The sequence below is a fragment of the Hippopotamus amphibius genome, chromosome 9 (assembly GCF_030028045.1).
Source record: "Hippopotamus amphibius kiboko isolate mHipAmp2 chromosome 9, mHipAmp2.hap2, whole genome shotgun sequence".
NCBI classification, from domain to species: Eukaryota; Metazoa; Chordata; class Mammalia; order Artiodactyla; family Hippopotamidae; genus Hippopotamus; species Hippopotamus amphibius.
The window spans coordinates 74,514,137-74,541,487 of NC_080194.1; the positions used below are offsets into that span (position 1 = coordinate 74,514,137).

Sequence of the window (27,351 nt, forward strand, 5' to 3'; positions counted from 1 at the left end):
AGAATGAGTCAGGCCTGATTTACATCCCAGCTCCACCTAGATCTTGATCAGTTTCTTAAATTCTCTAGGCTCAATTTCCCCATCAGGAAACTATGGGCAATATATCAACTTTCACAAGGTCGCCATAAACATTAATTGTAATTACCTGTGTCTGGGCATGGCAAACAGGTTTCATTTCATATGCAATTCTAATATGGTGCTAGTTGCATCCTGGAACACTGTGTTACAAAGATTATGGAGCCACTTCTGTGCTCAGCTAGAAGAGTGCTACAATAGTCATGGGGAATAGATATCAGTATATAAGCCAGGCACTTGTCATGCCTGTGCTCAATAAACAGTAGCTCTTCTTATTCTTGGAATAACACATTCTACTGGTCCTAAGAGAGGTGTTTATTTTCAACTTACTTTTCAGATTCTAGGGGAAACATCCAATAAGACAGAAGCAGAGTGCTCTGAGAAAGCATGTTCTTTCCTACCTGTTCCCTACCCCCAAACTCCTCTTAAATTAGCAGCTAAAGGCAGTTGTTCATAAATTTTTTCAGTTATTTTTTAAACTTGGCAATGACTCAAAAATATGTAAGTAAGTAAACAATCATAAAAGGTCTCTCTTTATAGTAGGAAATATAGAATCAGAAGATTTAACATTAAAAGCTAGACAGTTTATCTAGAGAAGACAACTACTTGAAACTGCAGTCTAAAAAATTACCTGCTGACCCAAATATTTTAGCCCATCCAAACAGACTTTCCATTCAATCAACAGCTGGTAGATGTCCTCCTTTCCACCCCATATCTTCACCATGAAACAAGACACAGATGTATCCAGACGGTCTGGCATGATTCCAAAATCAAGACTTCGCCATGTTGGATTCTGTTGATGGAAATGAAAACATGCTAAATGTTTACAGTTTACAGTTATTTCAGTTAGGGTGCACATCATTTTGTTTTTTAACCAAAAGAACTCATAAGTATATTAAATTGAAACTTAAGTGAACTAAGAAGACATTCCAATTAACACAAAGAGGGTGATACCAGTACTCTTTAATTGCTCTGCTTATTTATTATAGTCATTATAAGAAGCATATATTCTAATCTCTTATTAACATGACTTTCTACGGTAATTCATTTATTTATTTAACACAAAACACAATTATTAAGAAGCAATGTGTAAACAATGCCTTCAAAGTACCTCCATCTTATTGTTCTTTAAATAATTACAATGTTTCATGAAAAGTTCAATATACAAAAGGTTACAAAGTAGCACAGGAGGGAATAATAAACTTTGAAGGAACAGGGGAAAGACAGTGTGGTCAGGGAACTAAGACAACTGCTGGAGGGCATGGCACAACACAAGTGGGGCAGGATGCAGAGTTGGAGAGATCAACGCAAGACTCCTTGCCAAGGAGGGAGTACTTTACTGTGTACAAGATGTGGGGCCCTTGAAAGGTTTTAAGGTTAAGAATGACATGGTCAACTTTATGCTCTGAAAGAACTTTGCTTTTCATTAAGAGGATTATCCAGATAGTTGAAACATTCTCTGAAAAGAGAAAAAGTTAAAGGGCTTTAATATTATCAATAGACATGAACTACAATGCATCAATTACTTTCACTTATTTTCCCTACATTAAATGTTAGGGTTTTCATTGCTGAATGTAACTAATCAATCTCACTAAATTATCAATTTTCATGTTACAGAAATCAGTAAATCAAAAGGTCCTCATATAAGGGTAACTGTTGTTTTGTGGCAGTTTTTTTCCTGACCAAAGTGGGGAGGGGACTAGGGCAGTGCTATTGTTTTAGGGGATATATTGATGTATGTGTTTTTGTGGGTTTGGCTGTTGACATTTCAGGAGAGGGAACATGACGTCCAGTTTCATGGCACTTAAGTCTGATCTATCTTTTTCACTTGCATGTATTTCACTTGTATATTTTTATTGTCTGATTTCCTTGCACTAAAATAAAAGCTCTGATAGGCAGCAACATTGCCCGATTTGTTTACCACAAGATTCCCAAAGTTTGAAAAGTACCTGCTATGTGCTCAATAAACATTTACTGAATGAGTTAATGAATGTCCAATTAACCAAAATGGATGTTTGAGGACACCGAAAGATTATCAATAAATAGCATGATGATAACACAATAAGCACATTTTGCAATCAGTTTTATAATGATTCCACACCATCCAAGAATTTCAGCCTAAGATCAATAGAACTCCATTCTTATATGACCTCCAGGCTCTATCCCACCATAATTGTTTTAGGAACCCTGATAAATACAGGTAGAGTTTCATTTAGATATGAAGATGAACATTAAGGTCTAGGAATAACCAGGCAGACCTGTACTACAAGAAATACTAAAGGAAGTTCTTCAGGCTGAAGAGAAATGACACCAGATAGAAACTTGGCTCTGTAAGAAGGGATAAAAAGCACTGGCAATGGTAAACAGTGAGTAAATATAAAAGACCATATATTTTTCTTATTTTATTTATATCATGTATGACTGTTTAAAGCCAACGCTATAACTGTATAAAGGATTATATAACATATGTATAGGTTCACAAATATGAAGGTAACAGCACAAATGAGAGAAGGTAGACATCTGCAACTATGCTGTTACAAGGTTCTCCTGTTTTACATAAAGCAGTTAAAAGTACATACAGTAATCCCTAACGCAATGATTAAAAAATTAATACAAAGAAGTACAGCTGCAAAGGCAAGAATGTAAAATAGAATATGAAAAAAAAATACATATTGTATGATGATTTCATTTACAAGAAGTTCTAAAAGAGGCAAACAAATCTGTGATGAAAAATGACCTCCTCTTGGGGGAGGGCTTGGGCACAAGGGAACTTTCTGTAATGATAGGAAATGTATACATCTTGACAGGTATGTATGCACTTATCAAAACTCAGCAAACTATATAGTTAAAATTTGTACATTTCACTGTACATGACTGTCACTTAAGGAAAAAAAAAAAACCTGTAAAGAAACACTGAACTCTAACATATAGGTTTGCTTTTTACAGTGGTAAGGATTAGCAATTCTAAGTCCACTTTCTGTGTATTCTAAGCATGAGTAAAGATGTTGAGGACAGTGGAAGTCAAGTTTTTCACTGTCAAAGAAAGCAGTTACAAATGAACTAAGACTTCAGTTGGACTGAAACTGGAGATATTGGTATGAATGCGTGGTTTTTAATAGATAGACAGACAGAGCAATAGGTACAGAGTGTGTGTGTGTCTGTATTTCCTAGCTCCATCCCTTAAGAAAGTCTAGAAGTACTGAGCACACTAGTGACAATGAGCATGCTCAGATCCTGCTATCTATTTTGCATTCTCACTAAAAGGAACCAAGGGTTTCTTGGGGAGAAGACTGATTCCAGGGCTGTGGCAGGAAGAGTACAAAATCAGTCTGGAACAGCTCATACCAGAACATAAGGAAGTACTCAGAGAAAGATGTGGACATATCAAAAGGACACAAGAATCAATTTACAGGGCTCTCACTAACCAAATGTGGGATAATTTAAGCATCAAAATAAATAATGATAGTAATGGATTAAAACCCACTGAATAAAATAAGAATCTTTGAGTCCATAATGATATAGATTAATAATTAATTAATTAATTAAATGGGAAATGAAGACAGAAGGCCGACTAACAAACATAAAAGGAAAGATGACAATTAGAAAATCACCAATGGGTGCTAAAACCGGTAAGCAAACAGTTGATAAGAAGCAGGACATATAGAAAGTCTCAAAGTTTCTCCCTCACAAATCACTTATTAATTATAAATGGAAAAACTGTAACTGCACAGTGGAGAAACCTGACAGGCACTGCCTTGATCAAGTGACAAAAGTTAACATCAATATTGGGACAAACCAACAACAGGTGCCTCCTAAAACAAAGGATTGAAAAGAATTCAGCAATACAGCTATAGTTTTCCTGACAAAAATGCATAACCTGAATCTAATCATGAGGAAACATCAATCAATCAAACTGAAAGACAGTCTACGAAATTAACAGGTCTATATGGTTTTAAATGCTGAAGTCAAAAACACCCCAGAAAAGGCTAAAGAACTGTCCAGACTGAAGAATAAAGCAACATGACAACTAAAGGCAGAGTGATTCTGGACTGAATCCTGGAGAGCTGACAATATCTGAATAAGGACTAGGAATTCGTTGGTGGAAATGTAAATTGGTACAGCCACTTGGAAAACAGTATGAGGTAACTCAAAGAATTTAAAATAGAACTACCATATGATCCTTCTTCTGGGTAGATGTTCAAAGACATTCAAAGGAAATGAAACAGTGTCTTAGAGATGGAAGCACTCCCATGTTCATTGCAGCATTATTCATAATACTCAAGATGCAAATACAACCTAAGTGTCCATCAACGGATGAATGAATGAAGAAAAGGTAGCACGTATATATATATATATATATATGGAATATTATTCAGCCTTAAAAAAGGAAATCTTGCCATTTGCAACAGCATAGATGAACCTAAAGGATAGTATGATAAGAGAAATAAGTCAGAAAAAGTCAAAAAATTGCATAATATCAATTACACATGGAATCTAAAAAAGTCACTCACAGACACGGGGTGTGTAATGGTGGCTGCCAAGGGTTGAAGGTTGGGAGAAATGGGGAGATGTTGGCCAAAAGGTACAAAGTTTCAGTTTTGCAAGATGAAATGTTCTGGAAATCTAATGTACAACGTGGTAACTATAGTTAATAACACTGTATTGTATACTTGAATTTTGCTTAAGAGAGTAATAATTGTTCTTACTACCAAAAAAGCAAAAACAAAAACAAACCCCAGGACTTCCCTGGTGGCACAGTGGTTAAGAATCTACCTGACAATGTAGGGGACAAGACCTCGAGCCCTTGTCCAGGAAGATCCCACATGCCGCGGAGCAACTAAGCCTGTGCGCCACAACTACTGAGCCTGTGCTCTAGAGCCCATGAGCCACAACTACCGAGCTGCTGTGCCACAATTACTGAAGCCCATGCGCCTAGAGCCTGTGCTCTGCAACAAGAGAGGACACTGCAATGAGGAGCCCACACACTACAATGAAGAGTAGCGCCCGCTCACCACAGCTAAAGAAAGCCTACATGCAGCAACAGACCCAATGCAGCTAATAAATAAATAAATTTAAAAAAATTATGCTTGTGTAACTACTAAGTAACTAAGTAACCACATCTTGTGGTTACATTTTTTCCTTGTATTCTTTTTTAATAACAATTAAAATAACTCAAAAAAACAAAACAAAATCCCAGTAACTATGTGAGGTGATATGATATGTTAATTAGCTTGATTTTGGTAATCATTTTACAATATATACATACACCAAAACATCATGTTGTATACCTTAATACATACAATTTTTGTCAACTATACCTCAATAAAGCTGGGGGTGGAGGATGAAGGACTGTGGTTAATAAAATTGTATTGTGTCAATGTTACACTTTCCTGATTTTAATCATTTTAGTGTGATTACATAAGAGATTGTCCTTGTTTGTAGGAAATACACACTGAAATATTTAATAATAGCAAATCTTTCTTTGAAGGCAGTCAACTATTTTAAGAAGCCAAAGTTATTCTTAGGTAAATTTATTGAAAAATACAGGCAATAAGAAAGATAATAACATTTTGGGTAAAACATGATGGGTAATTATGAAACAGCAAGGTTAGATTTCACACATGGCCCAAGGAATGAATGGAAGGAAACCATCCATTTCTGATAACAGCAGGCTAGACAATCCTCCCACTGAAAACAATAAAAAAGTGCTGGCTAAAATATTTTTAAAATAATAATAACCACCGTCATCACCAAAGATTTTCTAAGCCAAAAAGGAAAGCTAGAACCCAAAGTGTTAAGTCTAGAGGGCTTTTCTCTTAAAGGCATTTGCTGACCTAGATAAACTTGAGGCTTTGGTTTTGGCAGTCTTAAAGGGAGACAAGACATAATTCAAAGCCCAGACCCAGGCCGCGCTCATATCTACAAGAAGTCCCTCTCCACACTGAACTGGGACCACAAAAAGGCTATATACTCACAGAGCACGAGTGGAACAACTGGGTAGAATAGAATTCAACAAACCAACTGCACAACTCCTTAGATAATCAAAAACAGGAGTCATGAAAAAAGGACTACTTAAAACTATCAAATTAGATTGAATATATCCCATAAACATTTTTTTAAAAGCCAAATTCTTACACAGAATTTGTTTATTCTTAATTTGCATTAATTGGCGTTTCTCCAGAAAAGGCACTTCACAAAAATAAAAATAAAATTAAAAAATATATATCTAGGGACTTCCCTGGAGGTCCAGTGGTTAAGACTCCATGCTTCCACTGCAAGTGGCACAGGTTCAATCCTTGATCAGGGAACTAAGATCCCACATGCTGTGCAGTGTGGCCAAAAATTAAAAAAAGAAAGAAAGAAAGAAAAACAAAAGAATATCTAAACAGCCAACAAACACTGGAAAAGGTGATCAAGAATAGTACATGAGGAAATGTAAATTTAAATCACAATACAATACCACTATCCCACCAGAATGGCTAAAATTTTCAAAACAGATAATACCAAGTTTGGACAAGAATGTGGAGCAACTAAAAACCTCACACTGCTAACAGGGAGGTAACTGGTACAAACACTTTGGAAAACTATTCAGCAGTATCTACTAAAGCTGAAAATAACCTCTGATCCAGCACTTAATTCCACTCCTAAGTATATACCTAACAGAAATACATACACATAACTGAAAGACATGTACATACAGAATTAATGAATGATGTGTATGAATCTCACCAATATGCTAAGCAAAAGAGCATGTGCCGGGACTTCCCAGGTGGCGCAGTGGTTAAGAATCTGCCTGCCAATGCAGGGGACACGGGTTCACTCCCTGCTCCAGGAAGATCCCACATGCCGCCGAGCAACTAAGCCCGTGAGCCACAACTGTTGAGCTTCTGCTCTAGAGCCCATGAGCCATAACTATTGAGCCCATGTGCCACAACTACCAAAGCCCGCACACCTAGAGCCTGTGCTCCACAACAAGAAAAGACACTGCAATGAGGAGCCCAAGCACCACAACAAAGAGTGGCCTCTGCTCGCCACAATTAGAGAAAGCTCGTGTGCAGCAACAAAGATATAACGCAGCCAATAAATAAATAATTTTTTTTAAAAAGAGCATATGCCACACAAAAATTCAATAACAATCAGAACTAATCTATGATGCTAGAAGTCAAAATAGTGGTGCTCTTTGGGAGGAGGTAGTAACTAGAGGGAGAACACAAGATGTTCTGCTTCATGATCTGGTTAAATGATCTGTCCCTTTTGAAAAGTTGTCAGGCTATTATTTGCGTCCTTTACTGTAATGTGTGCTATATCTCAATACAAAGCAATAAAACAAAACTTTTTAAAGACCCAATAATTGAAAAAATACAGCATCTTACAAGGAGATACCTACAGAGATAAAACGAATAAAGATATCTCTTCCCCATGGCATTTCAGGCCCTAAAGCCTACAGAACAGGAGTTGAAAGATTACACCACCTTACTCCCCTTTGTGTAAGATCACCACTCAACGTAAATATCAATACATGTGCTCTAAAATACAAAATAGTATAATTTCAAATTCTCAGCAGAAAAAGCATGAAATAACCCCCCCTTTCCAAGGTGAAAAAAAGAAAGACCTGGTGAATGTACCTGAAAGGCCGTACTGCATAAGGGGTGGGATGATATGGGGGGCAGTTGTTGTATTAGTTATTCTCAAATACCTCATTCTAAAACTAATTAAAAGCCTTTGGAAGGGAGAGTAGTCTTTTGAAGTTGTTTCTTGTGGTTGAATAGATGGCCTGGGTTTCCATTCTAAATCAATACAACATTAACACAGTAGAGCTATTGTCAATTCTCTCATTACAATGACCTTCTTTTATACGTTTATAAAATAGCTGCCAAACAATGAGCAGTCATTCTTGAGCCGGTCCTTTCAGATACAGATACAGATTCAAAGACTCTACTGCCCAATAATGTTATTATAAAATTTATTTTTATTTTTATTTCATTTATATTTAACCTATACATAGCCCATCTTCTAGATGGAACAAATTATTCAAGTATACTAACATCATTTAGGGACCTGTATCTTATTCATTGAAAATACAGTGGCAGAATATTAGGATATTTATACCTTTGAAAAGTTCACCTCCAGGAGAATCTAAAATTATTATTTATTACCTGGGCAATTTCTCTAAAACACTACTGAATTGATCTCTTACTTATTAAAGAAACACACACAAGTTATCACTATTTTTTATCACTTGATAACAAATGTATAGTCACAAGAAACACAACTAAGAATTCATAAGAGCTGTTCCAATTTTCAAAAAAAATACAAGATAACTCTCAGGAATTGCATACTACATTTGTAAGTAGTAGTTTTTCCTCAGCCCATAAACTCTCTTTCCCCTGTCTCATTCACCTTTATTCATCCTTCATGTCTCAACTTAGAAATTACTTGTTGTTATAAACCTTTCCTAATCACCTTCCACAAACTGAGATAAATGATACTCTTACATGTTTCCATAGAATCCTGATCTTCCCTGGTCCTATAACTGCATGTGTCAATTATCTCAGACACTCTCCAAATTATGTAATTGACCAGATAGAGTTCAGAAAATGATGACGAAGTTTAACACAAGGTAAGATAAGACGGCATAAGCAAGAGGAGCCAACCCCCTGCACACACATACATACACAGATGAAATGTTAATTCATTCGGGCACAATTCAACTAGAACATATACTTGTTTGAGAATCCCTCAGGACAGTAACTCATAAAAAGTATTTACATTGTTCAGTTTTTTCCCAAAGATTTAAAAATATCTCAGGCAGTCACAATTCCAACAGAAGTTTTCATTATGATAACTCTGTCACATGCTTTCCCTAAAAATACATGCTCTAGAATGTTGTTTATTCAATTATAAGGCCCATCACTGACCTCTACTAGATCTCTAGCAGACATTTAATCAGTAGAAGGAAGTGTGATGTAATGGAGACAGCACAATGCTGTGAAAGTGCAGAGCTCTCAAACTCAGTTCCACCAGTCACCACTAGCTTTGTGACCTAGAGCAAATTCCTCAACCTTGCTGAACCTCGGTTTCCTTAACTATAAAACAGGAGTATCTCCTATCTTGTAGCATTGCTATCAGGATGAGAAACAACGTACATAATGTATCCAATAAACTATCTGAATCACAAGTAAGTACTCAATTATTTATTAAAGAAACACAGAGATATTTCAAAACACACACCAACCAGCTATCACTCTTCTTCCTCTCACCATGAGATTTTTAATTTTCTAATAAAAGTAAAAACTCCTTTTTTGTTAAAAAACAAACAAAAAACCTAATGACTAACTCTATAATTGTTAAAGATCGTGCAAGTGGGTTCATTACACAATTCATCTCTACTTTCGTGTATGTACAAAATCCAATTTAGAGAATTTAGTTACTTTCATTCTTATTGCTTCAATTATTTTCATTTTAATTAACCAATGGCCTTTCCATAATATTAAGGATCTAACTTCCCCTGGAACCAAAAAAAACAAAGTTCCCAAAAGTTAACAAACGGTTTGGAGGGTATGGTTAGCTGAGGCCAGAGATAAGAAAATTGAATTACACTTTCACCATTAGTTGTGCTATGCTAAATATATCTGAGAAGACATCAGGACTCGGACATATAATTTGGAGTCACATCTCCACCATCCAGCCTATCAACGGTGGATTATTCCAGTTAAGGCAATAGACACTTACTGGACTTCACTGTGCCGGGTACATTAAAAAAGAGAAAAATGAGTAAGTTGGCGGTCCCTGTCCACTAGATGCTCCCAAATTTGTGTAACCTCCCAAAATCTCATCCTCATGCCGTCCTCCCCTTGACTATCATCTGCTGTCTCTCCAGGTCATTTCCTCTGCTGTCCTGGTCCTCAACTCCCTCACCCCTGTCTCTGTCACGCTTGCTTAGCAAAATCTCAAACCACTCACTCCATGCCAGCCATACTAACTTCTTAGCCATTCCTCGAAAACCTCAAGTACACTTCTACCTTCATATTTTCCTGCTTCTTAGCCTGAAACAGTCTTCCCCATTTGGATACACAGTATGTTCCCTCACTTTTTTCAGGTGTCTGCTCAAATGATATCTTCTACATGACTACCACAGATATTCAGCAACCACTCCTACCAGATACTCCATTATACTGCTTTTACTCCATTATATTTATTACCATCTAATGTATTGCAATTTAGCATCAATTCTAACAAGCATTTTTCTTCCACTTTAAGATGAATTCTGAGTTTAGAAATGTTAACATCAATAAGGTCCTACACTCTTTGACCACCAGGTGGCAGTCACCAAGTGTCACTGTCTCTACATGCACAACCTTAAAAATAGTTGATCTTAATATCAATTCTTTTAAGTTAGGCAAACTGTTGGTAATACATGTGCTCAGCCTGCCATCTCTTGATTTAAATTGAAACAAAAAGTCCTATATAGGGAATTCCCTGGTTGTCCAGTGGTGAGGACTCCACGCTTTCACTGCCACGGGCGCAGGTTCAATCACTGGTCAGGGAACCAAGATCCCGCAAGCCGGGTGGCAAAGACAGCTTGATTAACAGGAAAGAGTAGTAGAGACCTGAAGATGAAAGGTCTGGACTGGGGTTCTGGTCCATCAGTTGTGTGACTCTACAAAAGTCACTGAATCTCTCTGGATGTCAATTTCTTAAGACCTACCTCATCTACCTTATGAGTTGTTCTAAGGATCAAAATGAGATAACATATGTAAAAGGAGTCTGTAAATATTACACATCACTGATATCCATTTATTCATCTAACAAATATTCACTGAACATCTACAATATTCTAGACTCTGGGGTTTCAAAGGTGAACAAGACAGGCAAGTTTCCTGCTCTCATGAAACTTGCATTCATGTAGGTGGGAGAGAGATAATAAACAGATAAATGGACAAGAGTTTCCAACAGTAACAAACGCTCTAAAAAACAAAACAAAACAAACAAACAAACAAAAAAAAAAACCAGTGTGATGTGAAAAAGAGTGGGAAGGGAACTACTTTAGATAGAATTGTCACAGAAGGCCTGGCTGAACTGACATAGCTCAGACCTCAAAGGATTCTTCAGCCAAGTGAGGAACTGGGGAAACAGGTGCTGCAGGCATAAGGAACAAGCCAAGCTTGGCATGTTTAAAGCACTGAAAAAATGAGGTAAGCCTGGAACACAATGAGTGAGGAAAATTGTTAGGAGATAAGGTTGAAAAAGTGGACAGGGGCCAAATTCAGGACGGTCTTGGACTGTTAAAAGGGTTATTATCATACCATAAAGCTCTTCTTTTTACCAACATGGCCGAATAAATTGAGCCATTTATGCAAATATCTAGTGTACCCATTATCAAAAGTAGGACATTGCCAACTTCCTAATTAAGCAATGCTATGGCCAAAAAACAAGTGGAAGGATACTATGCAATGGCCCTAGACATGAAATTCTTAAGAACTACATACAAAGGTATCATTTATTACAATATTTGGTAAGTCAAATAGTCAAAAACCTCGACGGTAGACAGAAGTGACAGAATTATAGAATGAGTTGGAAAAAACACAAGTTTGTAACAAAAAATCATTTCATTCAACAAATATTTATCAAGCACCTACTTTGTGTCAAGTGTGCTCTAAGCACGAGAGATACAACAATGAAGAAATCAACGAAGATTTAAGCAATAACTGAGCAGAAAATTTAACTGCAGAAGTATCATAATACCAGAAGTGAGCTCCAGCTCATTTTGTCTCACCATTTTCTAAAACAGGAGTTACAGGCTTAGTCTATGTACTTGTCAGGAAGCAAACTTACCAAGGAGTTCTTAATCACTTCACTCCTATAAAATTCTGGAAAAGAAGAAAAAAAAACAATTAGTGATGTAAAATAAAATAAGCTCACTAACTCTTAATCCTATAAATTTTTTAACACATGCTCTAGAAAAAACACAAAACATTTTCAAGGGATCTAGTCTCTACACATTTATCTGCAAAAATTAAATTAAAATAGAAACAGTGACTAAATAGAAGTCTTTTTTATAACTGAAGTATAGTTGATTTACAATGTTGTGTTAGTTTCTGGTGTGCAGCAAAGTGATTCAGCTGTACATATATATACATATTCTTTTTCATAGTCTTTTCCATTATGGTTTATTTTAGAATACTGAATATAGTTCTTTGTGCTACACAACAGGACCTTGCTGTTTTAAATTAAAAGGTTTTAAAGGGGAAAACATTAGTAAAGAAAGGTCAATATCTGTTAAGATTTAATTTAGTGATTTTCCCCTTACTGGCACCTTTTATCCCAGATTCTAAAGTAAGCCCTTAAAAACGCAGACTTTAGGGACTTCCCTGATGGCGCAGTGGTTAAGAATCCGCCTGCCAATGCAGGGGACATGCCGCAGAGCAACTAAGCCCGTGGGCCACAACTGTTGAGCTCATGTGCCACAACTACTGAAGCCTGCGTGCCTAGAGCCCATGCTGCACAACAAGAGAAGCCCCAGCAATAAGAAGCCTGTGCACCACAATGAAGAGTAGCCCCTGCTTCCCACAACTAGAGAAAGCCCAGGGGCAGCAACCAAAACCCAACTCAGCCAATAAATAAATAAATAAACTTTTAAAAGTTCAGAAAAACAAACAAACAACAACAAAAAACTCTGACTTTATTCTTCCTTACCAACTGCCATTGTTTACAACCAATCCCACATGCTCTTTTTCTCAAACATCTCCAATGATTATCCATTGTAGTATTGTGGAAAGAGCACTCACCCAGCAACCAGGGAACTCAGCTAAGGTCTAGTTCTACCTGTGATTAACATTCTGCCTCTCAGTTCCTTGGGCCCATTTCTCATTAGACAACTTTGACAATAAGACTAATAATCAAGGTCCTCTGTAAGCACTAAAATTTCATGATTCTATAAACCTTCATTTATGATATAAATGTTACAAAACCTGAAGATACAATCAAAAGAGAGATTGTGTTAAGAGGTTTAGACAGACATTCTTAACAACCCTCCAACATTCCCTTCATTGACCCTGCCTAAGTCACTTCCCTGATGTTCTACTGATGCAGAGCCTACAAGGACCCTGTATCCCTATGTCGCTACAGGGCAATATTTCCCAAGGTGACGACATACCACTGATATATGCGATGATTTTAGGTGATATATGAACAAACTTTATTTTTTTCTAACATAGTGAAATGTATGTCTCATATACCCAACCCCTAATTGTAAGCTCCATAAGGGCAGTAATATTTGTTCTGTGTAACTGCTGTCTCCTCAGCATGTAAAACTATTTCCAGCACAGGGTAGCACTCAATAATTTTTTTGTTGAATCAACAACTTCACAGATTATGCTTAGACCTGAGTTTTGAAATAATGAACTTTAAAAAATATATTGTCTGCAGCATTATAGATGAAACTCACAGTGAAACTTGTCAAAGTAGTCCACAGGACTGAAGTTTGGGAATTGTCAAGCAGTAAAGGAAAAGTGGACCTGGATATAAAATTCTTATGGGCAAGCTCTTTTGGTTAAAATGTTTCTTGACAAAACATACCATCTACATTGCTCTATACTTGTCTTCCCTTAAAAAAATTAATATTAAGGATAATCATTCTATTTTGTGGTGAGATAGTCACAATGTACTAAGTGAAAAAAAAAGGTTCCATGAAAGAATTTACAAAAGGATCCAAATTTTTACAATTATGTTAACATTTATCTTAGGTGATAGGGTTAGGCTGCTTACTTTTATTTTTTGCTTGGCAGTTTTCTAATTTTTCTATTTTGAACAATTATTTTAAATAAGAGAAGGAATAATTCTAATTGTTTTTAAAAGGAATCTTTTGGGCTTCCTAGGTGGTGCAGTGGTTGAGAATCCGCCTGCCAATGCAGGGGACATGGGTTCGATCCCTGCCTCAGGAAAATCCCACATGCCGTGGAGCAACTAAGCCCGTGCGCCACAACTATTGAGCCTGAGCTTTAGAGCCTGTGAGCCACAACTACTTAGCCCATGTGCTGCAACTACTGAAGCCCACACGCCTAGAGCCCATGCTCCAAAACAAGTGAAGCCACGGCAATGAGGAGCATGCACACCACAACGAAGAGTAGCCCCCACTAACCGCAGCTAAAGAAAGCCCACGCACAGCAAAAAAGACCCAACACAGGCAATAAAAATAAATAAATAAATAAATAAATTTCCAAAAAAAGGTATCTTTTATTGACAAATATTTAAGTTAATGCTAATTTTTGGATATTTCAAGTAATATTATAAATAATCTTTGAAAGATGTATCCTAAGACACTTGAATCTGTAAGACAAACTTTCAGAAGTAAAATTGCAAGATAGGGACTTTCCTCGTGGCACAGTGGTTAAGCATCCACCTGCCAATGCAGGGGACATGGGTTTAGGCCCTGGTCTGGGAAGATCCCATATGCCAAGGAGCAACTAAGCCCATGTGCACAACTACTGAGCCTGCGTTCTACAGCTCACAAGCTACAATTACTGAGCCCATGCCCTACAACAAGAGAGGCCACTGTAATAAGAAGTCTGTGCACAGCAATGAAGAGTAGCCCCCACTCGCCACAACTAGAGACAGCCTGCGCAGAGCAACGAAGACCCAACGCAGCCAAAAAAATAATAAATAAAATAAACTTATTTAAAACAAAAAATTGCAGGGGACTTCCCTGTGGCGAGTGGTTAAGAATCTGCCTGCCAATGCAAGGGACATGGGTTCAATCCCTGGTCCAGGAAGATTCCACATGCGGAGAAGCAACTAAGCCCGTGTGCCACAACTACTGAGCCTGTGCTCTAGAGCCCTCGAGTCACAACTAGTGGGCCAAGAGCCACAATTACTGAAGCCCATGCGCACAGAGCCTGTGCTCCACAAGAGAAGCCCCTGCAATGAGTAGCCTGTACACTGCAATGAAGAGTAGCCCCCACTCGCCACAACTAGAGAAAGTCCGCGTGCAGCAAAAGACCCAATGCAGCCAATAAATAAACAGATAAATATTTTTTGAAAAAAGAAAAAACACACTTTTTTTAAAAATTGCAAGATAAAAGGAAAAATACAGTTTGAATTTCATAGATATTGCCAAATTGTTCTCTAAAAATACTGTAGCAATTTACAATCCCACTTAACACTAGGCAACCCTAAGTATTATCCTTCTCAGTTTTTCCCAAATGGTTTAACCAATGCCAATCATAAATTGACTACAAAAAGGTACATATGCATATATATGTGTGTGTGTTTGTATATATACGATATTCTTTTCAATAGGCATACATATACTCTAATTTATATGTACCAAATATGTTTTTAGAAAAAGGAAGACTTTTAGTGCTAAAAATGTGTTGTTTGTTATTACAAGGTACTTGCACTTAATATACTTTTGTACTGTCTGAATTTGCGGCAAGTTGGTAATACTTTCAAAATCGGCGAAAAAAAATATATTCCTTTTTACTTTTGAGAGAGAATTCCTCAGCTTAATCTGTAAAGTGTCTAAATTAAACAGTCCCCAAAATATATATGTCCAGCTCTAAGAAGATGAACGGCATCATTATTTCTTCCAAAACTTTGCTAACTGTATATATAAATGAAACTAAACAATTTGCCTTCTCCAATAGACCCTCAAAATGGACTTGCTAATTTAAATGCAGAGAGGTCAACAAAGGAGCCATACAGTTTGGAAAGGAATCACTGAGTCTGAGGTAATTTCTAAAGTGTTAAATGTGGGCCTACACTGTCTATCACTGTGTTACAGTCACAATATTGTCAATGAAATTAGCAGCATGGTGCACAACAGAACAGTGAATTTAGGAGAATTTAGAGTAAAAAAATAGTTCTGGTCCCCAGTGCACATGTATAAGCTTGACCCTGGAGAAGTCAACTAATGTTTCTGGGCCATAATTTCTTCACCTTTCAAAGGAGACTGACACCTGGAAAATAACAGGGTTGTTATGAGGCTCAAATGAAACAGTGAACTAAAAACACTTTATAAGCTATTAATTTTATTAATATAATTCTATCAATTTTTATTAATTCAATTTGAGCAAAACTATTAGACACATACATTTTCAAAAAGATATCATCCAAAACTAGCTCTACACAAAAGGGACTATTAGATACAAGTGCTTCTCTATCCACGCTAAGACTAAACAAACAAAGCAAGCAGACATTGCAGAGCATGGCTCCCATGGCATGTTTTGGCTATTATACAGCATTCCATTTATTCAACAAATGCTTTTTCAGTATCTCAACCTCACTCATAACAGAAGAAATACAAACCTAAACTCTACTATGAAACTGTTTTTCACCTATCGGATTGGCAAAAATCTCAAAAGTGTGACTGCACAGTCCGCGGGTCAGGTTGTGGGGCAAGGGGGACCTGCACATAGCAAGTGGGAATGTCAACAACGACAATTGTGCAACATCTAAGTACACGCTCTACTTGTACTCCCACTCTTTGGAATTTACCCTATAGCTCTGTTACTGATCTTATAGAAAACCCTGAACGAACTTTTTGGCCAACCCAGTAGCACTCATACAAAGTAATGTATACCAATGAAATTGTTCACTTCGGTACTGTATGCATAGCAAAAGCCTGGAACAACCTACCTAAATGCCCACCAGAAGGAACCAGTGAAATAAATTATGGTACATCTGTTCAATGCAAAACTAAGCAAAAAAAAGAGAGAGAGAGAGAGAGGCTCTCTACGAAGTAACACGGAAAACTATCTAAAACATAGTAAGTGAAAAATGCAAGACACAGAAATATATATATAATATATATATATATATGTAATACATACACACAAAGACTATTTTTACTTGCATTTGCAAAAGGAATCTCAGTAAAGATAAAAAAGGGTGGGGTGAAAAACCAGGGAGAAGGGACATGTGAAAGGAAGATTTTAATATAAACCTTTATATATATTTTGAACCATGGACTGCATTACCACTCAAAAAAATTAAATGAAAATATTTGGGGGCTTACTTTGTGCCAAGCATTGTTCCAAGTATTGGAAAAGTGCAGTGCACAAAACTGACCTAAAAATTTCTGCCTGTATAGAGCTCACATTCTAGTGGAGAGAGACACGCATTAACCAAATAATCAGATGTACAGTTTTGCAGATGATCTGGAGTATTGTGGAGAAAAATAGAGCACAAAAGTCAGGGAGGAGAATAGTCATGATTTTTAAAAGGGTTAGTCAGTGATCAAGGAGAGTTTCCCTGAGGAAACATTTGGAGTAAAGACCTAAAAGAAGGCAGAGGAGCTAGTCATGCGGCTATCAGGAGGAAACAGTGCCCAGGCCAAAGAAACAACCAGTGCATAGGCCTTTAAATTGAAGTCAGCTTGATGAATTCAAGGAAGAGCAAGAATAGCAGTGGGGTTAGAACAGAGAAAACTGGAAGAGTAGAAGGAGATGAGTTCCAAGAGGTCACGGACAGCCAGATCATGAAAGACCCAGGAATCCAAAAGAACTTCAGCTTTTACTCTGAATGAAATGGGAAGCCACTGGAGGGTTTTGAGGGGAGGAATAACATGACCTCACTTTCATTTTACTGGATCTCAGTTGAGACCACACTTAAAAGAGTGTGTAGGCAAGCAGACCTGTTAGAAGCCTACTCCAACAACTCAGGCAAGAGATGATAGTAGTTTGGAGGTAGTAAGAAGGGAAAAGATTATGGATATATTTTGGTAGTAAGAACAAAAAGTATTTGCTGAAAGATTGGATGTGAAATATAAAAGAGGACAATCCAGGATGACTCCAAGGTTTTTGGCCAAGGAAATGGAAGGAGAGAGTTGTCATTTTCTGATAGAAGGATGAATACAAGAGGTAGATCAGAGCTGGAACATCAGAAACTCAGTACTGAATATATCAAGTTTGTTACCTACTAGACTCCAAATGGAGATGTAGAGTAGGCAACTGAATACAGGAGTATGAGTTCAGGGGGGAGGCCGAAGCTAAAGATAAATGTTTGTGAGCTGTTAGAGTGATAAGTGATATTTAAAACTATGAGACAGGGACTTCCCTGGTGGCACAGTGGATAAGACTCCTTGCTCCCATCGCAGGGAGCCCAGGTTCGATCCCTGGTCAGGGAACTAGATGCCACATGCATGTTGCAACTAAGAGATAGCATACCACAACTAAGGAGCCCACATGCTGCAACTAAGGAGCCCACAAGCCACAAGTAAGACTTGGCACAACCAAATAAATAAATAAATACTTTGAACAAAGAAAGAATGAAAGAAAATTATGAGATTCATGAGATCAACAAATTGTATTATAGAGAGGTCATCTTCTGATGTATTCAAAATAACTGGTTGGTATTCCAGGAAAGGAAAGGCACTCACATTTCATGGGTGAGAAGATAACTATGGCTGAAGAACAAACCTGATTTTATAAAACTTTCAAGTTTAAGAGCGGAACAGGATTAGAACTTAGCTCCTCATCCATTAACACAAGGCTTTGTTCTCTGGATATGTAATAAATGGTGTTCGAGTTGAACTACCTGAAAAATAGACAATCCCCTAAGAGCATTAAAAAAATGTCAAACATCACACGGGGTTGGGGGGGCGGGGGGCGAAGGGGAAGGTGGGATGAAGTGAGAGAGTAGCATAGACATATATATAACTACCAACTGTAAAATAGGTAGCTAGTGGGAAGTTGCTGTATAACAAAGGGAGACCAACTCGATGATGGGTGATGCCTTAGAGGGCCAGGATGGGGAGGGTGGGGGGGAGTCACGGGAGGGAGGGGATATGGGGATATGTGTATAAATACAGCTGATTGACTTTGGTGTACCTCATAAGCTGGTACAAGAGTGTAAAGCAATCATATTCCAATAAAGAGCTTAAAAAAAAAAGTCAAACATCAAAAAACTCACACATAACTTCTTATGCTCTGCTGTGAATTCAGGTGAAACAAAAGAATAACTTAGAAATCAGCGTTTCAGATATTCTTCCGATAAAAGAAAAAAAACCTTTCTTTTGAAACTGAGAAACGATGCCACTAGACAGGTGGTACAGGTGGCTGTGCAAGAAGAGCCCATAAGCCTTCCAGAGTGGTCATCCTGCACCAGGGCCACACGATGATCCTGTGATGGATGTTCGTGTTTATCATCACGGGTCTAAGAAGATAAGGTGGTGTTAATTAATTAGGTCTACTAAGGAAAGAGCTTCCTAGCTCCTCCCATTGTAGTTAAAAGTTATAGAGCTTAACATGAGGGCTCAATAAGGAGACATAATAGACTTCAGTCAACCATGACATTTTGGAGCAGTAGGAAGTCTCAGAAATCATCAGTCCTCTCATTTCAGGGATAAATTAATTAACGGCACACAAGAGGAACTAAATGCCCCAGTCAAACAGTGTGACAGACTCAATACCACTACTAGACACTGGACTTCCCTGTGATCTGAAACCAGCAATTTCCTAATTGTGTTAACAATCATTTTACTGAAATAACTTCAAGAAACAGTCCATAACAACTTCTAAGCTCAAGATATAAGCTCAGCTGGAGAATACAAAAAAAAAAAAAAGAGTAAGAGCAACAACAACAAAGAAAATCACTTTGCTTTCATCATATCTCCTAGACAGGTTTTTCCAGCCCATGACCACTCTTTTCAGGAACGACTCTGATGCTTAACATGACAATTCCAAAAAGAACTGCTATCATTCACCGAACACCTAAAATGCACTAAGTTCAATGTTAGTAACTATCATCCGTGGTAGCACTGGAGCAAGGACACAGACGTTCTAACAAAGATAACCAAGAACTGATTATACAGAAACCTATCAGAAACGTAAAGTACTCTGGTATAGTCGTATGTCGCTAGTGATAAAACCAATTAGTGAGCAGCAGACCAAATCTATTAAGATCTGCAAAAATGCTTCTACCCTTAGGACGAATAGTGACCAAACTGTTTCATTTTTCTTCTGGACACATAGGAAGACAACATTTCCCAGTCCCCTGTTCATCTAAAGGACAACACAACTGATATACGGCTAATGGAATGTCATGGAATTGACACGGACCATTTCCATTCCAAAAAATCTCCCTCAAATAATCTCTCTCTCTTGCCATACTAGAAACATCATTCCAAAATAGAAGGAGCCTGGATACCTGAGTCGCCACTTAGAGGACAGCTGCCAAGCTAGTATCTGATAAAGAACACCTACACTGAACTCAGTGTTTAAGAAATGTATTATGTCAAGTCACTCAGTGACTTGTGGTATTTGTTACAGTAGCTAGTGCTACTTGTTCAGATTAATACAATGGTTTTAAAAATATGCAATGGTTGGAATGAAAACGAAGAATGAAATAAAGAATGAAATAAAACTATGTAAAACTATGGCGGAATCTGGAGTCCTTTTTTTTCACCCTTCAAAATTACTTTAATGCTATGTGCATATGAAGGGGGATTCTATTCTGTATAATTCCTGATTGAATTTTTAAATTAGCATACACTGATATCGAAACTAAAAAAAGGAAAAAGTTGTTAACAACGACTGCTTTAATAAGTTTTTTTTTAATTATTTATTTATATGTGTATTTATTTATTTTATTTTTTGGCTGTACTGGGTCTTCATTGCTGCACACGAGCTTTCTCTAGCTGTGGTTGAGTGGGGGCTACTCTCTGTTGCGGTGCACAGGTTTTTCATTGCAGTGGCTTCTCTTGTTGCGGAGCATGGGCTTTAGGCATGCGGGCTCAGCAGTTGTGCCTCGTGGGCTCTAGAGCACAGGCTCAGTAGTTGTGGCGCACAGGCTTAGTTGCTCCACGGCATGTGGGATCTTCCCCGCCCAGGGATCAAACCCTTGTCCCCTGCATTGGCAGGCAGATTCTTAACCACTGTGCCACCAGGGAAGCCCCAGTAACAGTTTTTAAAAGTAATTAAAACAAAAAACCTAAAACGTCATTTGAATTTTTCATCTTTGCCACAGGACAAAATTCAAGTAAGTCCTTAGTACCTCTTCTTAAAATAATGCCACCTTTTAATAATAGGAGTAGACCTTGACTCATATTTTACCAAGTGTTATCACCTTATCTCAGCTGATCCTCACAAAACTCTGTCTTGCCTGACTTCTTAAGACCTCATAATCTCCACTCTACAAATGGGAAAAATGAGGTTCAAAAAAGCCATGATCTTTGTCCAAAAGTCACAGAGCTAATATATAGCTATTTTAGCATATAGAATACAGCTGGTATATAGTTATATATTAACTGAAATAGCTAGAACCAGTATCAGTGTAGTTTTAACCCTAATCCATGCTTCCTCTCTTACAGTATTCAACACAGGTCAACTGATTATATCTAAGTACCTTTCCTCCAATACGTATTCAAAAGATGCTTGTGATTTTGAATCGAATATTTGATGTACTCTTAGAATTATCACTATGGAAGAATCTACATTTCAATATGTGGAACTGAGTTCAAAGAAACCATGCCATTTTTCTAAAAATAACTCCATTTACACAAAGAATTACAGATATAAGAAGGTATGAACTAGGTCCAAATTTTACCATAATACTAAAGGAATCAATTATATTTTAAAGAAAAGCAAATTAGTACTGGATACAGGACTCAACCTATTTTAAATGACAGCTACTGGAATAAAGATATCAAATGTTAACATTCATAAAGGAATGATACACTTAACAATGCAAGGCTCAGTTATCTGAAAGAACTATCCAAAAGACATGTTTCTTCAATATATATAACAACTGCTCATAAAATATTTTCAAACGGCATGACAACTTAGCTTTCTAATGAGCAGTATTAGCAAGAGGCACAGAGAATCATTCCTGTTACAAAAGAAAAATGAAATGTACCGATCTGTGGGTGGCAAGTCCAGATTTCCTTACCTTTATATACCTTTTCAGTGTTACACAAGTGAAGTGTGAAGTAGGTGTCAAGGAGTTGATGGCCATTCTTATTAACAATGTTCCGAGCAGCAATGTTTCGAAGATGTCTAAGACGCCGCTGAAAAACAATAACAAAAAAAAAAGAAGCATTCAGCTTTTTCCTCCTATAAAACTTTCTGAAAGTTACAATTCAAAGTTAAAATATAGTAAGTTATCCCAGTCATTTATTTGTTGAGCCAGCAACCCTAACCCAGTCTCTTATTTATGACTCAGCATTTCTTCTGTCAAATAGGAATTATTCCTGCCCTATATCTTTTACAAAGTTGTTGGCAGCATGAAATAACAGATATGAAATATTCTTGAAAAGCATCAATGTTATGTAAATGCTGTATACCTGTAGAATAATCTTAGTATTTCCTGGAACATAAACTAAGTATAATAGTAATTTGCATTTTTCCCTTTTGAAGGATGTTGGTAGACATGCAAAGTTCATCTCACACCAACAGAAAATCAGCAATTATTACATACACACACCTCTGTTGCTAGTTCAGTCTGATGCCAGATCATCTGTTACAACCAGGAAAAGAAGATAAAGCCAAAAAATAAAAGCAGTAACTCAACTGTTACTCCATCCGGCCAGTAACCCAACCACTGTCAGCTTAAATTCTCACTTGACCAGCAGTTAACCAGCCCCTATTTCCTAATCAGGCCTCCTTCCCAACAATTCCTCCAACTAGGGAGCATGAATTATGTGGAGTCACAGTACTAGAAAAGCAAAAACTCCATAAGCAACAGTAGAAATCAACAAAAATATAAGATAACTTAAGGGATAGCCAAATCATCTCATAGCAAAAAGAGAAAAAGTTGGCAATATGGAAATCTAAACACAACAGATTCAGTCTCAAAAGCTAGTTCCCTGTGTCAGATCATTATTTTCAGAGACTTAAAGACAGAAACTAAGTGCTCAGTTTTAAAATATGCTTAAAGCTCTCCCTTCAGGCTGAAAGACAGCCCACTTTGCTGAGGTAAGTCCATCTTCAATTGCATGTGCAGTCAGCCAGAAAAGTATAGTTCTTCCTTTCTAGTTGTTTTTTTTTTTTTTTTTTGGCACATGGGCTTAGTTGCTCTGTGGCATGTGGGATCTTCCTGGAGCAGGGATCGAACCTGTGTCCCCTGCATTGGCAGGCGGATTCTTAATCACTGTGCCACCTAGGAAGCCCAAGTTCTTCCTTTCCATGCACATACCAACCCAATCCCTTTCCCAATCTAGAGATTAAGATTCTCTGACAGAGAAGGTTATTGTCTAATAAATTTGTTTAATACTCTAAGTATGAAAAGCCCCAAATGTACTGACAAAATGTTCCTAGGGCTTACTCTAAAAGACTTCTATTTCTACAATCTGCCAAAAGTTTCCATTTCACACCCTGGATTACAGCAACTATTTCCTTCTACTCTATATTTTTCATTAGCCTTCTCAGTCAAGATTTTAAATCTATAGGAACTATTAATTGCCTGTACACAATCACATCTGTTTTGCCATAAGATTCCAATCTTGGCCCTCTATTCAAAGACCTGAAAACATTACCAAAAGGCTTCAGCATAAAGTACAAACATCCCTTTCAAACATCCTTTCAAAGCCTTGGGCAATCCGAACTCTCCATATCCTATCCTTACTTCCCACTAGATCTTTCACATACCCAACCCCTTAGTCACATGTGACTAGCTTAAGGGTCCATGAAAAAGATCATGCATGGTCCTAGCTCCATGCTTTTGCTAATGCTAGACCCTCAATCTAGGCTACCACTCTCTTGAAGGAAATCCGTTTCTACTTCAAAGTTAAGGAGAGAAGGTTCCTCCTTCCTCATTCTCTAACTGAGCTGTTCCTTCATTAGAATAAATAAGAACTTTGCTTCTATCTCTACTATACCACTTAGTTCATTCTGCCTTATATTATAGATAGTTGTTTACAGTTCTCTTCCCTATTAAGCTAAGTGGAAAAGACTTGACGACAGAGACCAATTACCATCACTATACTGTCAGCATTTATTAAATGCTTATCATGTGCCATGTGCTGTGTTATACACGTCACACTTATGATCTTATTTAATTCTCATAACAAACTTATGTGGTTAGGGTTACTCATTATTATTATTCATCTCTTTATTTCAACATTTCTAAGTAACCAATATGAAAAAAAGAAACAAAATAATAAATGAGAGGGATATCTCAAAAGAAGAAAGAAAGCAGAAAGCAAGCAAGGGGGTTATACCTATATATGTACATATATATATACACCTGTATCTCCTATATCTATATAAGCCTAATAGAGACAATTTCATCTTTACACTCCTCTATTGCCAAAGAGGACAGAACAATGCTCTATCCACAAATTCGAGGGAATAATTTTATGACAAATACAATGACAATGGAACTGAATGACTTACAAAGCAGTATGCAGGGCTTGGATAGAAATCTGCAATGGATGCGTGGATATTGCTGAAGAGATCTTTGTATTACAAAGAAAATTAACACAAGCACCTCCCAGGCACTTTCAGACTCCAAGCTCCAGGATTCTAAAACCAGCAATGGAGTCTACAAACACTCACCTGGGTGGATTATCACTACATCATTATTTCTGTGCCTGCCTGCACTGGTGTGGATAAAACAGAACTGACCATATCAGGGCATCTTAGAAGAGGGTTTTAAAGGGTTTTGGTTTTAAAAAAAACAAAACAACAACTCTTCCACAAATTAACCAACTATTCTTAAGCACTGACTTTTTCCTCTTTCCTTAATTTATTGCTAAAGCACTAGGAAAAGTATTCTCATTACACCACGCTTAATTAAAACACAGGATGGCCTCAGCAGCTGGAACAGACAAAGTAAATCCACTCTAGGGGTAAATTACTGACATAATCTTTTTTTCTTTTCCTTTTTTTTTAAAGCTCTTTATTGGAATATAATTGCTTTACACTTTTGTCCCAGCTTATGAGGTACACCAAAGTGAGTCAGCTGTATTTATACACAAATCCCCATATCCCCTCCCTCCCGCGACTCCCTCCCCACCCTCTCCCCACCCTCCCCATCCTGGCCCTCTGAGGCATCACCCATCATCGAGTTCATCTCCCTTTCCTATATAGCAACTTCCCACTGGCTATCCATTTTACAGTTAGTAGTATATATATGTCTATGCTACGCTCTCACTTCGTCCCAGCTTCCCATTCACCCCCCGCCCCCACAACCCCAGGTCCTCCAGTCCATTCTCTGCATCTGCATCCTTATTCTTGTCTTGTCACTGGGTTCATCAGTACCATTTCTTTCTTTTTTTTTTTTTTAGATTCCATATATATGAGTTAGCATACAATATTTGTTTTTCTCTTTCTGGCTTACTTCACTCTGTATGACACACTCAAGGTCTATCCACCTCATTACATATAGCTCCATTTCACTCCTTTTTATAGCTGAGTAATATTCCATTGTATATATATGCCACATCTTCTTCATCCATTCATTTGTTGATGGGCATTTAGGTTGCTTCCATGTCCTGGCTATTGTAAAGAGTGCTGCAATAAACATTATGGTACATGTTTCTTTTGGGATTGTGGTTTTCTCTGGGTATATGCCCAGGAGTGGGATTACTGGATCATATGGTAGTTCCATTTTTAGTTTTTGAAGGAACCTCCAAACTGTTTTCCATAGTGGCTGTACCAACTTATATTCCCATCAACAGTGCAGCAGAGTTCCCTTTTCTCCACAGCCTCTCCAACATTTGTTGTTTCTAGATTTTTTGATGATGGCCATTCTGACTGGTGTGAGGTGATACCTCATTGTGGCTTTGACTTGCTTTTCTCTAATGATTAGTGATGTTGAGCATCTTTTCATGTGTTTGTTGGCCATCTGTATGTCCTCTTCGGAGAAATGTCTATTTAGGTCTTCCGCCCATTTGTGGATTAGGTTATTTGCTTTTTTGGTATTAAGCTGCATGAGCTGCCTGTATATTTTAGAGATTAATCCTTTGTCAGTTGCTTCATTGGCAAGTATTTTCTCCCATTCTGAGGGTTGCCTTCTTGTCTTGTTTATGGTTTCTTTCACTGTGCAAAAGCTTTTAAGTTTCATTAGGTCCCATGTGTTTATTCTTGATTTTATTTCCATGATTCTATGAGGTAGGTCAAAAAGGATCTTGCTTTGATGGATGTCACAGAGTGTTCTGCCTATGTTTTCCTCTAGGAATTTTATAGTGTCTGGCCTTACATGTAGGTCTTTAATCCATTTGGAGTTTATTTTTGTGTATGGTGTTAGAAGTGTTCTAATTTCATTCTTTTACATGTTGCTGTCCAATTTACCCAGCACCACTTATTGAAGAGGCTGTCTTTTTTCCATTGTATATTCTTGCCTCCTTTGTCAAAGATAAGGTGCCCATATGTGCTTGGGTTTACTTCTGAGCTCTCTATTCTGTTCCATTGATCTTCCCTTCTATTTTTCAGCCAGTACCATACTGTCTTGATCACTGTGACCTTGTAGTATAGTTTGAAGTTGGGAAGCCTAATTCCACCAACTGCTTCTTTCCTTCTCAAGATTGCTTTGGCTATTCGGGGTCTTTTGCGTTTACACACAAATCGTAAGATTTCTTGTTCTAGTTCTGTGAAAAATGCCGTTGGTAATTTGACAGGGATTGCATTGAATCTGTAAATTGCTTTGGGTAGGATAATCATTTTCACGATGTTGATTCTTCCAATCCAGGGACATGGTATGTCCCTCCATCTGTTTGTATCGTCTTTGATTTCTTTCATCAGTGTCTTATAGTTTTCTGCATACAGGTCTTTTGCCTTCTTGGGCAGGTTTATTCCTGGGTATTTAATTCTTTTTGTTGCAATGGTAAACGGGAGAGTTTCCTTAATTTCTCTTTCTGCTCTTTCGTTGTGAGTGTATAGGAATGCAAGAGATTTCTGCACATTAATTTTGTATCCTGCTACTTTACTAAATTCACCAATTGTGCCAGCAGTTTTCTGGTAGAGTTTTTAGGATTTTCTATGTATCATATCATGTCATCTGCAAAGAGTGGCAATTTTACTTCTTCTTTTCCAATTTGGATTCCTTTTCTTTCATTTTATTCTCTGATTCCTGTGTTTTCCAATACTATGTTAAATAATAATGGTGAGAGTGGACACCCTTGTCTTGTTCCTGTTCTTAGAATTCTTTTCAGTTTTTCACCATTTAAAACAATGTTGGCTTTTGGTTTCTCATATATGGCTTTTATTATGTTGAGGTAACTTCCTTCTATGCCCATTTTCTGGAGAGTTTTTATCATAAATGGATGTTGAACTTTGTCAAAAGCTTTTTCCGCATCTATTGAGATTATCATATGGCTTTTACCCTTCAATTTGTTGATAT

General features: G+C 37.4%; 1 protein-coding gene across 1 annotated transcript in view; it reads right to left on the reverse strand.

Moving 5' to 3' along the window:
- The window catches only part of UVRAG (UV radiation resistance associated), a 320,954-nt gene that overhangs the window by 251,326 nt on the left and 42,277 nt on the right, over positions 1 to 27,351 (reverse strand). Inside the window, exons 2-4 of the mRNA XM_057750060.1 lie at positions 21,961 to 22,078; positions 11,911 to 11,945; positions 707 to 868 (exon numbers count right to left, since the gene is read on the reverse strand). Of these exons, the coding sequence (XP_057606043.1) occupies positions 707 to 868; positions 11,911 to 11,945; positions 21,961 to 22,078 (315 nt within the window). The remainder of the gene's footprint in view (positions 1 to 706; positions 869 to 11,910; positions 11,946 to 21,960; positions 22,079 to 27,351) is intronic.